Below are 15,307 nucleotides of genomic sequence, written 5' to 3' on the forward strand. Positions count from 1 at the left end.
GTGAATTTATTCAGTGATTGTGCTACGCATGGCTTTTGGGGTGGATGAGCATACTCTGGCAGGTGATTTCTATATAGTATGGGATTCACTAGAATCAGCTGGTGGAATGGAGTAGTGGCTGCTCACATTTAAAAAGTAGGAGGCTAACATGTGAAAATACACAGAAGATACTTTAACGTGGTGGAGGAAAAAATGGAAGTGATGTGATGCATGCCAGGCATCACTCTGCTTTTATATTGTATCTGAAGCTGGCAGGGAAATCCCTTTTTCCCCTTGAAAATTTGTGACAAAGTGTAAACCAATTTCATTTTCCTCAAAAATGGTCTTGGAATTGTTCTGGGATTCTTGCTGGAAATAAAACAAAAAGTTTGATCTTTTGGTTGCCAAAAACTGAAATTTTTCTCAGGTTCTGCATTTTTGATGGAAACCCACAGAGTACTGATGAAAATAGGCATTTCTTTTGTGAAAACTTCCAATTTGATGAACAAACAATTTTCCATCAAAAAAATGTTTCAGTGGAAACTGTTCCATCTGCACTGGTTGAATCTCTTTCTCCAACCCTTTATCCAGTTAGGCTGCAAGTTCTTCGCTGCCGGGACTGTCTCTTGTTGTGTGTCTGTACAGTGCCCAACACAATATGGCCTTGATCTTAGCTGGGGCCTCTAAATGCTAATCTAACACAAAGGAGTAACTTTGAATAATTAGGAATGAGAGGCTAAAGGTTACCAAACATATTCTTACAGACTAGAATGTAATAAACATTAAAATATATTACTATACTGAATAGGGTGAAAAATTACTAATAGAGATGGACCCAAATGGGAATCCTACATCTGAAACCTCCCCAAGCTTGGGCAAATATAGACTCAGGTCTCAATTCAGCAATCCATCTCTGTTCAGTGGAGCACTTAAGCATTTACTTGTCTTTGAGCATGTGCCACTAAATCTACAGATTTGAATGGGACTTTAAACACTTGCTTAAAGTTAAGCAGATGCTTACATTTTTTGCTGAACTGGGGCATCAGATCTGAGTCCAGATCCAAACATCATCTTGCCTCAGGTCCATCACTAATTATTAAGAATAACATACATAAAATAATAAAATAATAATAATAATAAATAATAATAATAATAATGCAGGAGTGGAAAGACTATGCAGTTACTCAAGCATGTGGCTGGGAGTCAACAAAATTGCAAACATTTTCTGAAGGAGGCTGATCTTCTCCACCTGCCCCCCCTCCCACTTCCCAGATTCTGCTTTGCCAGGCTCCAGCTCATGTGAACAATATTAAAATATATATATTTTCTGAAATTGAAAGGCCAGCTTTTAATCCATGAAAATATAAACCTTGATCCTGCCAACATTTAAGCACGTATCTCCAGTAGGAATACTCAGGTACTTCAATTAAGCACATGCTTTTTCAGGATTAGAGCCTTGTGTGGTCTGAATTCACTGCTGCTGTGACTACAGCTCCACTGAGCATGGTCTTGAGTAGCTACAATATGTTTATCGTTTTCTAGCCTGTAAGAATTCCACAAGTGCCTGGTGTTTGTTGCTGGCTCTTTGCTCTCGTGCACATTTTTATTGGGCAAGGATGGTCATGAAGTAAAATGGGGTTTAGGAGTGAGACAACTTTAATATGAATTGGACAGAAGGGCAGATGGTTTATTAATACAGCCCAGACTCTGGTGTCTGCATTAAACAATAACAACCGATAGCTAATTAATAATGTCTTTTTGCACTATCAGTGTGCTTGGCCCTGTACAAAAGGCAGTTTTTGCCCCAAGACTTTGCAGTGGGGAGTTAACAACATGTTTGGCCCCATAACCTTAAGATAAATCAACTCTCCTTTATTTTAAACAGGGTCCAGAAGTACAGACTAGCCAGCAATTAAATCTGGGGAGGAGGGTAGAGGAGGAATGTAGAGGCAGCAATACATAAACAAATAAATAAAGGAGACAAGCCCGAGGGTTTGTTTTTCCTCTAGGTTCTGTCCTGACAGATCCTAGCCTGCCATGAATAAACACCCTGCTGCAGGCTAACCCCGCCGCCTGTTTTGTGAGATAAGCCTGCTGTGTCCAAGGAGGTAGTGGGTTAAGCGTCTGGTGGGAGAGCTCTGTTCTGGGAGTCTCCACATTACGCAGTTCCTATCTCTTTAAATCCGGGCTGAGCATGGAACCGAGAGCAGCCCGCCTAGGATCTGTTCTCCTTAATAAGGAAGCTTTATAACCACTAGGAAGACAGGAAGAAGGGAAGGGGGGACCGAAGGGAGAGAGAGGGAAGCAAGAGGACCCCTCTTTCCCACCCAGACTGGAGATACAAAAAAAAAAATAGAAAAAAGAGACCCCTCCTCCCTCCAAATCCTTCTCCCTCCGCCCCCCACCCCAGCCTTCCCACTGCTGAGAGCATCTTTGCACCAAGATGCGGGATTTATTCCCAGCCCCGAGCGGAAGCCGAACGGAGTGAGGTTTGCTGGGGGCAGGAATCAGAGCAGCTCAGTTGTTTTCTCGGCTGAGGGGGGTGTGTGTGCGCCTGTGTGAGCGAGCGTGAGACGGGGAGACACAGACACTGCATTGCTGCTGAGCCACGAGTCTCCAATATGCTGCTGCTGCTGCCGCTTCTGCCAGGGCTGGGGCGCGCGAGTCAGTATCAGCAGCGCGCAGCCCCAGGTGGAGGTCACAGCTGTGGGGCTGAGACCCTTGATTTCTTCTGAGTTGAGACAGGGATTTAAAAAAAAATTGTTGGCAGTTTCTTCCCCCTATCTCCATCTTCTCCCCCCTCCCCCCTTTATTTCCCTTTCCTGGGCTCTGCCTTGGATGATTTTTAGGTGGAGTCGTTTGCACCAAAACCCTATAGCTGCTGCTCTTCTTGCTGCTATTCCCCCCCCACGCCCTCTCCCCCTCCCTTTTTTTGGTGTGATACTGTTTCCACAGCAGAAGAAGAAGGGACTGATCCTGAAGATCCTCCTCAAGAATGAACCACCCCAAGACATTGGCTTAAGCAGCACCCTGGATCCAATGCAGGATGCAGATTTGATTAAATAATAATTCAATTTTTTTGCCATTTTCTTTTTTCACCTTTTTGGGGATTTGCAAACCGAATTACATGCATGTCCAGTGGGGGAAGGTTTAATTTTGACGATGGAGGCTCCTACTGTGGAGGCTGGGAGGACGGAAAGGCTCACGGCCATGGAATCTGTACCGGCCCGAAGGGTCAAGGCGAGTATACAGGCTCCTGGAGTCACGGCTTTGAGGTGCTGGGGGTCTACACCTGGCCCAGTGGCAACACTTACCAGGGCACCTGGGCACAGGGCAAGCGCCATGGCATCGGTTTGGAGAGCAAGGGGAAGTGGGTGTACAAAGGAGAGTGGACTCATGGATTTAAGGGACGGTATGGGGTCCGCGAATGCAGTGGCAATGGGGCCAAATACGAAGGCACCTGGAGCAATGGATTACAGGATGGCTACGGGACAGAGACCTACTCAGATGGAGGTAGGTGATGCATTAGTATCTTCTGAGACGGCTCAAGCTGTGATGAATGGAAATAAGAGGTTAGAAGAAATTTTCCCTGCCTCCCCCATAAGAGGGACCCTTTGTTTGGGTTGAACTTTCAGAGTTTGCAGCCTACTAGTTGGGAGCGAGTAATGATCACACCAATTTCCTACAGGGTACAGGAAACCAGCCCAGCATGGCATTATCCCAGCCATTTGACACAAGCTGCCCCATATGTTCAATGGGGCTCTAAGCTTTTTCTCCCTAAAGATGACCAAAGGTTTTCAGAGGAGGGTATGGGAGGAAGAGGGACACAGATCTGAGGCAGGAGGCAGTGTAGCCAAGTTGAAAGGAGATGGGCCAAGTTGGATTCAGAGTCATGACTGCACCACCATAACCTGTAGGATCTCCACCAAGCCTCTGAAGCAGCCATGGGTAGAATGGAGATTGCACTGCTGCAAAATCTTGTAGGGTATTTGAAATTCTAGCTATAAGAAACAGAAGGCAAATGCTCTCAGCAAGGGTCAGATCTTTTATATCCATGTATTGCCTTCCTATCCCCTCCAAACACAAACCTACACATGATAATACCAGGCAAGAGACTTTAATTCAAAGAGAATTCTTATGCTCCTATTTCACTACAGCATAATGCATTTTGTAGGCGCTCAGGAGGGATAGAAAGAGCTCTTCCCTCAAAATGACTTAATAAAATATTGAAGGGAAATGAGGATTAAATAAAAACAAGAAAACTCAGTGAGGGTGATCAAAAATTGTCAGACTAACAGGCTTTAAGGCTGAACAGCTGCAGTTCTGCTGCAAGTGGCTGTATCATTCCATCTAATCTAACTGCCACCATAAAAAGAATCAGGCCTATCTGTTAGAAGCCAATGGAATTAATGAGGCTAGCCTGTTTTTGTTGGGTGTGTGTCTATCAAAACTGGGCTTTCCAATGGTGTTCTTTTCCAGAACTCTCAGACTGAGAGGGGTCTCATAAACATTGCAATTTTCGGTCTTCCTGGAAGCTGGGAAAAAAACTCTTCTTTCCAGAGACATGTCTTACAAACAGAGCTCACTGCTTTATGATGAGATAAGAAGGCAACATTAAATGTTACCTGAAACAGATTTTAGTTTTTCAAAAAAGAAATGGAATGATCTATTTAAAAAATTAATTTTACATTCCTAGGGTTTTCCCCCAAAAGAAAATACAATTGCAGCCTTCTGCTTCACATAGCTTGGAAAGAATCAGGAGCGCATTTTAAATCCGTTTGGTTTGTAGGGTGACCAGACAGCAAGTGTGAAAAATTGGGACGGGGTGGGGGTAATAGGAACCTATATAAGAAAAAGCCCAAAAATTGCTACTGTCCGTATAAAATGAGGACATTTGGTCACCCTGTTGGTTTGCGTTGTGAAGCAATCTTTAAATACTGACAGTCTTCTGTGCAGAGGTATTCTAGGTTTGGGGAATAATGATTTTTTTCTTATGCACTTTTAATGCTAGGACAGAATCTGTCCAGATCTTGTATGTGCCTGATCATAGTACTGCCTTTCTATGCCCCTCGTGACATCTAGGCCCTGATAAACAATATTTTCAGTAGAGACAGAAGTCAGGCTGTAAAAGTCTCAAACTACGCGGGTCTGTGAACTGCATGTCATCAGACTGGCAGAGTGTGCATGCATGCATACGTACATGCAGTCACTAGCAATGCATGCCTGTGGCTAATTGCAGCAGAACACTTCTTTGAGAAGCGAGGGCACAAGACCCAAATTGGGGGCAGACTATGAGCAATTCATAGTTCTCAAGAACCTACCAGAAACGAAGCTTTCATCCCCATCTAGTCACTGCTTGCGATTAAAAAAAAAATCTTATTTCAGGAAAGGTTAAGAAAATTGCTAGGGAAAAAAAATAGGATGGCATCTGTAGCAAAGTTATTTCAATTATAAGGGTAGGGAAAAGGATGTGATAGATAACTACATAAAGTGGTACCTATGGTTAGGCCTGTAATTACCAAGAGAAAATACAGAGCACAAAATGAATATTCCAGTGTGACCTGGTTGTATTCTTTTCAAAGCACAGCTCATCATAACATCTCATTCTGATGCTCACCTTGGGATGACTAAACCCAATAGCAGCAAAGAATCCTGTGGCACCTTATAGACTAACAGACGTTTTGGAGCATGATGCATCTGAGGAAGTGGGTATTCACCCACGAAAGCTCATGCTCCAAAACGTCTGTTAGTCTATAAGGTGCCACAGGATTCTTTGCTGCTTTTACAGATCCAGACTAACACGGCTACCCTCTGATACTTGAACCCAATAGAAATCACACTTAAGTGAACTCTGCTCCAGGATCCCTGGGTACCAAGCAGCCATGGTCCCTTTCTGAATGGATGTCGCCACTCTGTCTGGGCAAAAAGGCCACATCTGGGCATCTCCCGGCTTCCTGGCACTAAATCTAAATGATCGTTATACATTTGGGTAATTGGGTCCAGATATTGAAAGAATAATTGTCTGGATATCATAAGAAAGAGGCAGCTATTGGAAATTATGTGCATCTCATTAATCTAGCCAAATTATTAGTTTAGTCATTTTCAGGTGTATTGCAATCATTGTCCCATCATCTGTTGCTTGCCACCAATGCTAAACATCAGTCCCTTGCATTGTATGGTAAAATCGACTGGTGCTAAATGATGGGTCACCAAATGGGAAGCAGGGGTTGAAAAGCAGGATGCTAGTGAATGAGGGGGTTTGACTCAAAATTGTACTTCTTCTTGAACAGTAGATAGAAAAGCAGCAAAGCATCAGCAAAAGTCTCAGAACTCCAGTGACCCCTGCCAGTGCTGACTTTGGGAAGCCATCTTTTGCATGGAATAATGCACAAATGTATTGTGCATTTAGCTTGGATTTAGGATATGGCATACAAAGAATTCAGTTTTGTTTCCACCAGCCACTCTTCCTGTCTTGCTCACAGACCTGTGTGTCTTTCCCCCACCCAACACACACATTGTACTCACACCTGTCTCTCACACACATCCCCCGTATGCAGATCGCAGACTCTCACACCTCCCACAGACACACTCATCACCAGGCATATGCTCAGTCTTGCCACACATACCCACGTAGTCCCTCAGCCCTATACAGATGCTCAGTCTCCCTGACACATCCACTCAGACCCCATAATTACATCCCACAAACACACAGAACCACATGCATGTAACATGTGCCCCCACCATGTGCATTGCAAACACATGCTTCCCATATCACACTGATAGTTACACGCTCACACACCTGCTGCATATAGATATACTCACTTCCATGCATATCCCATGCACAGTCCTATAGATATAACTCCCACACAAACCATATTTTGGAAAGATATCACACCCCAGCTCCCCTGAATCCAAACCCTTCCTGCCCTCTAGCCTGGACTCTTACTTATACAGGCTTCAAATGACTGATTTACTGTTTGCTTTATGTCAGATTCTGATACTGGGCCTGATTTACTGCTGGGTTACTCCAGTTTTACAACAGTGTCACTTCATTGGAAGTATACCACCATTAAACTGGATTAATGCAGAAGTGAATCAGATCTGCTGTGTATGGAGCTGCTGATCAGAAATCTTTTGAAGGCATAGGCCCCGATTCATCAAGGAACGTTACTGTAGGCACAACTTTAAGCAAGCGAATTGTCCCATTGAGTTCATTCCTGAATTGAAACCTCAGTACAGCTTGGTTAAAATGTTAAACAATTTCTCCCAAGCTGAACTATGTGTGTGGGGGGCGGGGGAGAGAAAGGAAAGAAATTATAAAAACAATTCAAATAGAAAATAAAAGTACTGCCACATAAATCCTTTAAAACACACACACACCCCAACTAGCAGGAAAAGCTTTGTGTTTTGAAACAGACTTTCTAGTTGCTAAAACAATGGTTACTAAGAGGTGGGGTTGGGGAAATTAATAAAATATCAAATTAATTGTTGCCAATCTCAGGCCTAAAAATGGCTACTGAAAAAAATAGCCTTAAAAGCTATTTTCTTTCCTACCCATCTCTATTTTAGCTGCTTTATATTTGGAAATTGAGGCAGCGTTGGGTAAATACCACCAAGAACCAGCACCCTCTTAAAATAGAGAAGTGATACAGTAGTGATTAGGCCTGATTGATGTTCACAATTTGAATTAACCTCGCCAAATTTCAGGGGGAAAAAACCCCCACAGTTCCATCAATCTAGTCTCTGAAGACCGGCTTGTTTCTCTCTTCAGGACCTTGGACAGAGACAGTAGCACTGTGCCGAATGGGCACGTGTCCCCAAGCCCATGCTGAGAATATCTACTCCTCCATTCTTAGTGGGACACTTACAAAAGGGTCTATGTAGCTCTTCCAGGTCTCTCTTTACCAAACCCCATACAAGCCAACAACCTGGGGGTGAAGAGTTTGCATAAATCAAGTGAGCATTCTTTTAACTCCAGAGAACGTGCTCCATCATAAACTCCATGTAGGATGCTTCATGCAATAAGCAATGTTTCTCAGTGTATTCTCTCTCCATCTGTTATCATACCACTAACAGTAGAGCAGGATAAATGACCAAAAGAAGGCTAAATGCAAGAATGCTTCTGTGCTATACGAAGGTGATTTTAGCAGGATTTATATAGGAGTCTGGTATTTGAAGTCTCAGGGCAAACATTTGAGGTTGTTTGGGCCCCAATAATTTGTATGTCTTATAAACCACTTACATCTACACAGCCATCCCTAACCAAAAGGATCATCATCTATATCAGTCTTGCAAAGTTCTTGTCCACATGCCTGGGGTGAGTAATTTAGTTCATGGGTAAGTGAAATATCATTTGTATTTTCACTAGGCACAGATGAGCAATTTGATTTTGTGCCTGGGCTAGCAAGTTTTCATGACTGTTTTGGAAGACTGCCATAGAGGTGTAGAGTGCTTTGCAACCAGTAAGAAAAAAAAAAAGAGGGAGGTGTCAAAATTGTCCTGGGGATGGTCATGCCTAGTGGTTAGAGCCAGACTCAGGAGGCCAGGGTGGGGCTGGTGCAAGGTCGGAGGAGGACTAAGGCTTGGGGAGTCTGTTGCCACTATCAGGCAGGAATGAGTTCCAAGCCCCAGAGTGGTGCTGAGCAGACTGAGCCGCTGTTCCTCCTGTGAGGCTTATATACCTCATCTGGGAGTCACAAGACCAGTTCCTGGCTTTTGGATTGGCTGGAGCCTAGCACAGGAGTGACTCATCACCACCCAAGGGGCAGCTTGGTTCAGTGGATGGGAGGTGAGGAAACTGAGTCATGGAGATGTTAAGAGTCTTAAGCCAGGCTAAACATGGCAGAGTCCCAACCTCAAGCCTCATCTGTGAAATGGAGATAGTGATGCTTATAATCCTGATTTTGTCAAGTGCTTTGAGACCTACAAAAAAGGGTTTTAAGTGTTGTTATAAGAAAATACAAAATACTCCTCCCCCACAAAAGCCAGAGAATGAAATTAAGTCCTTGCCCTGTAAATCCTATGAAATAATGGTGTAAATGGGTACAGCAGAGATGGACCAGGAGTGTTGGGCTCACATTTACCTTGTATATCTACAAATGTAGGGCTAATTTCTGCTCTCAGTTACGTCCATTCAAACCCTCCTGAAGTTAATGTAACAGAGAAGAGGATGTGATCCATTTGCCTTAACGTAGAGGTAGTCTGTTTTAAACTAACTTTTCATATTGCCATTAAGGGTGCTTGCAGAATCTAGTGTCTGTGTTGTATTGCTATTTGCATTGATGTTTTTCCACAGGTTTTCTTAATGCTGCAAGGAGCCAACCACCCACAAGGACAAATTTACATGAGAGCGGTTCATATCCTGGATGGCAGAAGTGCCATGGAAGTGTCAGCTCTCAAGTTATTTTGTTTCCATAAATGGCTTCTTGTAGCATTTTAAAAAGTCAGTGGGAAACAAACACAAATACTGAGTGTTCTTTAAATATTCAGGTTCCTACAGAATCCAAAGGCGAAGACCTAATTGATGCTAATAAGCTGATTTTAAAATAATTATTGTTAATTTCATTACAATGATAGCTTTATTTATAAAGCACCCAGCTGCCTAGAAGTTTACTGGGTATGGTACACGCTTAAAATACAATGATAATAAGTGAACAATAATTAAAACAGAACAGAAAAATGATCAAAATACTAAATGAGACATATAACGTGTTACTTCATTCAAGGCACAGAGAGGTACTGAAGTAATAGGAGTCTGGCCCAGGTAATAACAAACAAACACAGTAACATAGGAATTTGCAGACAGGATCAGACTAGCCCAGTGTCCTGTCTCTGACAAGGAGTAGCCCCAGATGCTTCAGAGGAAGGTGTAAGAATCCTGCAGTAGGCAGACATGGGATAATCTGCCCCACACAGAGACCAGGATGAGACCTAACAGTCAGAGACAGACTTGGGGCCTGAAGCACACTGTTTAATATTGCTTCCAAAATCTGTCATTGTTAATTGTTTAACTCTGGATATTCTAGATATCCACAGAAGTATCCAATCCCTTTTTGAATATTTATTATTATTATTATAGCAGAGACTGAAGCTTTTATTCAGAAGATCTCAAAGTCAGAGTTCAAGGCCGGACGGAACCACCAGACCATCTGGTCTGACCTCCTGTATAGCACAGGCCACCACCCAGCATCCACACACTAAACCCAGCATCTGAAACTAGACCCAAGTATTACAGCCTGCAGGAGACTAGACTATTGTGCGCCACAGGCAGAGAATGGGAAGGACAGAGGCACCTGAGACCCCTGCAACAGCAGGGAAATGATGATGTTAGATACACCTAGATAATCCTGGCAAGTGACCTGCACCCACATGCTGTAGAGGAAGGCAAAAATCACACTCAAGATCACTACCAATCTGACCTGGAGGGAAATTCCTTTCCAACCCCACATATGGTGATTGGTTAGACTCTGTATGTGAGCAAGAACCAGCCAGCCAAGCACCCGAGAGAAAGAATGCGCAGTGCCACCTCACAATCCAACGACCTGTCTCTGGCCATGGCCATCCCTGATGCTTCAGTGGAAGCAGATTTTAAAAAATTACGGCAACACCACAAGACTTGCGGGATGGGGGAAACCCTTGCTGATCCCTGCAGGAGCTCAGCTGGAACCCTGCAGCATGACCATTTTGGAACATAAGATAAAGTGCTTTATTTTACCAAGGTTGGAAAATATTATCTTCATTTTACAGGGGTTGATGGAAACAGAGTCACTAAGGTGTAGAATGAATTACCTAAGGTCACAGAGACCCCAAACTATGGGACTACTCATGTTTCAGTGGTCCAGGACTGGAGCCATAATGAGCTAGTGTCAGAGTCAAGACTATAGCATAAAACTAAAAGGCAGGTTTCTTGTGCCATAATTACTAGGCCAGACCACCTCCCTGTCTGCAATATCAGGGCTAAGGAGTGCTGCCAACTCACACAGTATCACAGCTATTAGAGACAGAAAAAGACCTATTAGATCATTGAGCCTGTGCTCTTGCAAGGGCAGGAGACAGTCCCCTGACACACAATGCATCAGATGTTAAATTGATGCTGCACTTGCTTCTTCTGAGTTTTGGCTGAGAGCAAGGAGGAAATTACAGGCATTTTAGAGAAGCTGGTACTCTCCTTTCCATGCTGCTTCCAAGTACTTTTTTATCAATTTCATTCAGTGGGTTTTATATTTTAAACACTAAAGTCCATTATTAACTGAGCAGCTCAGCTGAGCTTTGTCTAAAAGGACCACATGTGTTTAAATTAGGGCACATTTTCCAGCAGAATGTCAGGCCTGATCCTGCCTCATTTAAGTCCGTGGGAGCTTTGCCATTGTCCTCTGGGCCCAGCCCTGTTCCTATTGTACATATATCACTAGTGGGGCTTCATGGCTCCTTTTTTAGGAGGGACTTTTCACAAGGAGACCTGGAAATGGAACTTCCCTCTTACTCCTAGAGGTTATCCCTTCAAATGAGGGTCAAAGCACATGAGCACAGGGTGTTCTGCAGGTGCATAATCTACCATAGGAACAACTGAAATGGGCAGATTGGAACATCCTTATGAAGCAGCCTTACCACCGCTTACTTATTGTGACTCTTGTGATCTTTGGTGTTTTTCCTCAAAGCCCCAATTTCTGGAATCATGTGATTATGTGAGATTCTCAGCTTCATTTGTTTTTTTCCTAAAGTAAGTTTGTTGACCATATGGTTGTTGAGAAATGCCTGAAAAGGTGACCTTTAAATGCTCAGGAAACTTAAAAGAACCCAATATTTATTATTTTAAAAAATGGTATGGTTTTTTATTCAATCATGATTTTTTGTGGGGAAGGAGAAAGGAGGCGGGAACCCAGCTCATGATTTTTGAATATTTGGGATTGGCATTACTGATTAAACATTTATGTTCTGCTTTACCCTTGACATGACTGAAGAAAAATATCAGAATGGTGTAAACACCAGGGAGGGAAAGGAATTATTCAGGACTGGACAATGGACCAATGGGAGGAAACTAAGAAAGAGGAAATGGTAATTGACTACTGGGGAAAAACAACACTTCCCCAACACTGAGATATATTAATGTGTAAAAATTATTATTGGTTAACTGAATGCTAACATGCTTGGAATTGTACAAACCACAAAAATAAGGAGATGGAGCCTGTTCCACAGCTGACTCCAGTGGAGTTATGCCAATTTACATCAGCTAAGGGTCTGGCTCTCCCAAAGAGATTCCAGCATAACAACGAGATGTAGATAAGATGAGACCCAGATGATAGCATCCACTTAGATGTGTGTGTGTGTTTATAATGCCCATGCTGTGCTGGAGAGGGCATTACACTGAGGTGGGCTAGTGTGTACAAGAGCTGCGAGTCTCTGTTGGTGGATTTGAATGGGGAGTGAGGGGTTCGATGCACTGGAATGAGAAAGTCAGTGCGGGCCTGGGGGAGAGTGTAAGAGAGGAGATGATGGAGAGAGATTCATAGATCCCAAGGCCAGTAGGGACCACTGTGATCATTGACTCCAACTTCCTGCATAGCACAGGCCAGAGACCTGCCCGCCAAATCATTCCCAGAGCAGAGCTTTATGAAGAACATCCAGTCTTGATTTAAGAATTGCCAGTGATGGAGAATACACCAAGACCCTTCGTAAATTGTTCCAATGGTCATTTACTCTCTGCTAAAAAACATTATGCCTCATTTCCAGTCTGAAAATCTCTAGCTTCAACTTCCAGCCACTGGAGCCAGTAGGACTAAGCAGGAAGTTTTGAGGATGGAAGTGGTGGAAGCTTCTGTCTCTTGGTTTATTTAAAGCTGGATCAAATTAAGCCTTAGCAAATGTGGACACATAGACAATGGTCCTGGGCACTGGCAAGGAGATGGACCAAGAGGGTCCTTCTCATCCCTAGAGTCTAGAATTTTATTACTGTGCTTTTTCTCTCCACGGCTACTCTTTCTGCTTCAGCCCTGGGCAGTAGGCGTGAATCAGGAGGTGGAAGGCCCAGATCCCGCAAAGGCATAAGGATGTGCTTAGTTTTAAAACACAAGCAGCCCCATTCCATTAAGCACATACTTAAGTCTTCAGGATTGCCAGCCCCAAAGTTAAAAAAAAAAATCACAAATCGCTCCTCCAACAATCAAAATAATGAGTGAGTTATAAAAAATGGGATTGTGGGGTTTGGTCTGTCTTTTGACTGAACTCCCCCACCCCACTCCTGCATGAAGCAGTGCACCAATTCGTGTTGCAGCTCTCCCAAATACACTGAGTCTGGCCCCCGCTGCAGGATCTCGTGGCTGCCTGAGGGTGAAGAGCACCCAGCTTCTCCCCAAAGTCTCATTCATTGCACCCCCCATCACCACACACCCCTGCCCTTTCTCCAGCCGCAGCCATTCATTACTCAGCCTCTACATCAGGTGCCCCGCTGCAGTTCCCAGGGTTCTTAACCACACTCCCCCTTCCCAGGCCTGGTAAGGGCAGGAAGCAGACTGACCCATTGTTTACAGCAGGGCAAAGGGAAGCACAGCTGCTGCATTCTTTCTGCTCCCTCCTTCCTTGCCCCAAAAAGCTCCTCTCAGTTCCTGAGGGGAGGGGGGAAAAGAGCTTTGCCTGTCTCCTGATTGGCTGCTTTCTCCCAGGAGGGGAGCAGGTGGGGATGGCAGCCAATTGCTCCCCCCACCTCCAGCAATGCTGAACTTAGTGGGAGCACTGGCGCTTCTGGCCCTAATGCAGTGGTCCCCAAACTTTTCAGGGTTGGACTCCCCCCTTACCCCATCCATGCTACCCCCCTCCCCAAGCTGGGGCCAGGAGTGGGTCTGCAGCTTGGGGGAGTGGGAGACAGACAGGGGTAAGGGAGCTGATGCTTGGGCAACCGCCGGGGCCAGAAGCCAAGCTCGGTGGCACCTCCTCCCCACCCCCATAAGGGCTGGTCCAGGCCCAAGCCCAAGCTGTGCCCCTCCAAACGGTCCTCCTCACCCCCTGGGGGGGCATGCCCCACAGTTTGGGGACCTCTGCTATACGGTATAAAGCACCTTTATATTGATATATCTGCAACCATACTAAGGAGTGTGTCAGTATAGTTAAAGCAGTACCACTTTCGCATTTAGACAAACCCTTCGCAACATGAGACTTTACTACAGTGATCTGCTATGAAAGCTTTGCTGCAAAGTGAGGTGAGATCACAGAGTTTTGAGGAGGATTATAGGGTTGGAGGATTAGCAAAGTGAGAATTAGCCAGATTCTACTATATTTTGTGAGAGAAGCATATTAGAAATATTAAGGAGGCTGAAGGCATTTTAATGCATTTAGCATCTTACATGCTAAAGCCCAATATGTTTTTTTGGCCCTCTTCATGCAGACAGGTCCAGGAGGGTTCACCTGCATAGCTCTGATTGTAGGGCTGTTGCTCCAATCCATGCTTCCTAACAAAGCAAAGCATGCGTGTGAGCTCCCCCCAGAGCAGTCAGCCCATTCTTGGGGACAGTTATGGGCCTTATTTCTGCAAGCTGCCTAACTCGCTTAATTCCCACTAGCTTCACATGAAGTTAACACAACTGAGTAGTCCAGTGCTCTCAACCCTAAGCATTCAACAATCATTGCAAACCCCAAGGCAGGCCCCCAGAATTATCAGATTGGTTTTAAAATCATGAAAATTTCCCTCTCCCCATAAATAGACTTGATTTGCCTTTAGGGGGATCATTTTCCTCCAGCTTTGCTCTGTAAATAGAGGGCTAGAGATTTCCTTTTATAAAATGAAAGCCGAGATTCTCATGACTCCAGGAACTGAGACTTTAAGAAGTGCAGCAACTCACTAGAGCTAGCAACCACAATTTTTTTTGAACTTATTCTCCTCTAAACACTGGCTGGAAGAGGAAGTTGCTAATGAAACAAACACAAGATTCATGGGGGAGGATGGGATATAGTTAGTTATAGGGTCAGTGGGGTGGGTAGAAAGGCTAAGAATGTATTTCTATTTTACAGTACACGGTGGCGAGAAAATTGAGTTTTTGCCTCTCAAAGCATGGAGCCTAAATGCCTTAGAAGCCATTGTCAGGCATGCTCTAAAATGTATACATTAGTTTGCAGGGATTCCTCCATCACAGATGTGAGCCTAGCTAAATTTGTGTGTCATTTTCTGGTGTGGCTTCTGCCAAATATTCCTGGGGGAAAATATACCCAACCCGGTTAGCGACTTAATAGCATTATGTGTTAGGGAATCTCTTCCCAACTGTGGCCATATTAAGTAAATCTAGTCATGGTCTGAACATATATAATCTAATGCAGGGCTGGGAGGAGGTTAGTCTGCAGC

General features: G+C 44.1%; 1 protein-coding gene across 1 annotated transcript in view; it reads left to right on the forward strand.

Annotated features, from left to right (window-relative positions):
* Positions 1 to 2,194: 2,194 nt before the first annotated feature.
* JPH3 (junctophilin 3) overlaps positions 2,195 to 15,307 on the forward strand; it is a 121,803-nt gene continuing 108,690 nt past the window's right edge. The window contains exon 1 of the mRNA XM_030582084.1: positions 2,195 to 3,492. Within this exon, the coding sequence (XP_030437944.1) occupies positions 3,111 to 3,492 (382 nt within the window). The 5' untranslated portion in view covers positions 2,195 to 3,110. The remainder of the gene's footprint in view (positions 3,493 to 15,307) is intronic.

The sequence above is a fragment of the Gopherus evgoodei genome, chromosome 12 (genome assembly GCF_007399415.2).
Source record: "Gopherus evgoodei ecotype Sinaloan lineage chromosome 12, rGopEvg1_v1.p, whole genome shotgun sequence".
Lineage (NCBI taxonomy): Eukaryota > Metazoa > Chordata > Testudines > Testudinidae > Gopherus > Gopherus evgoodei.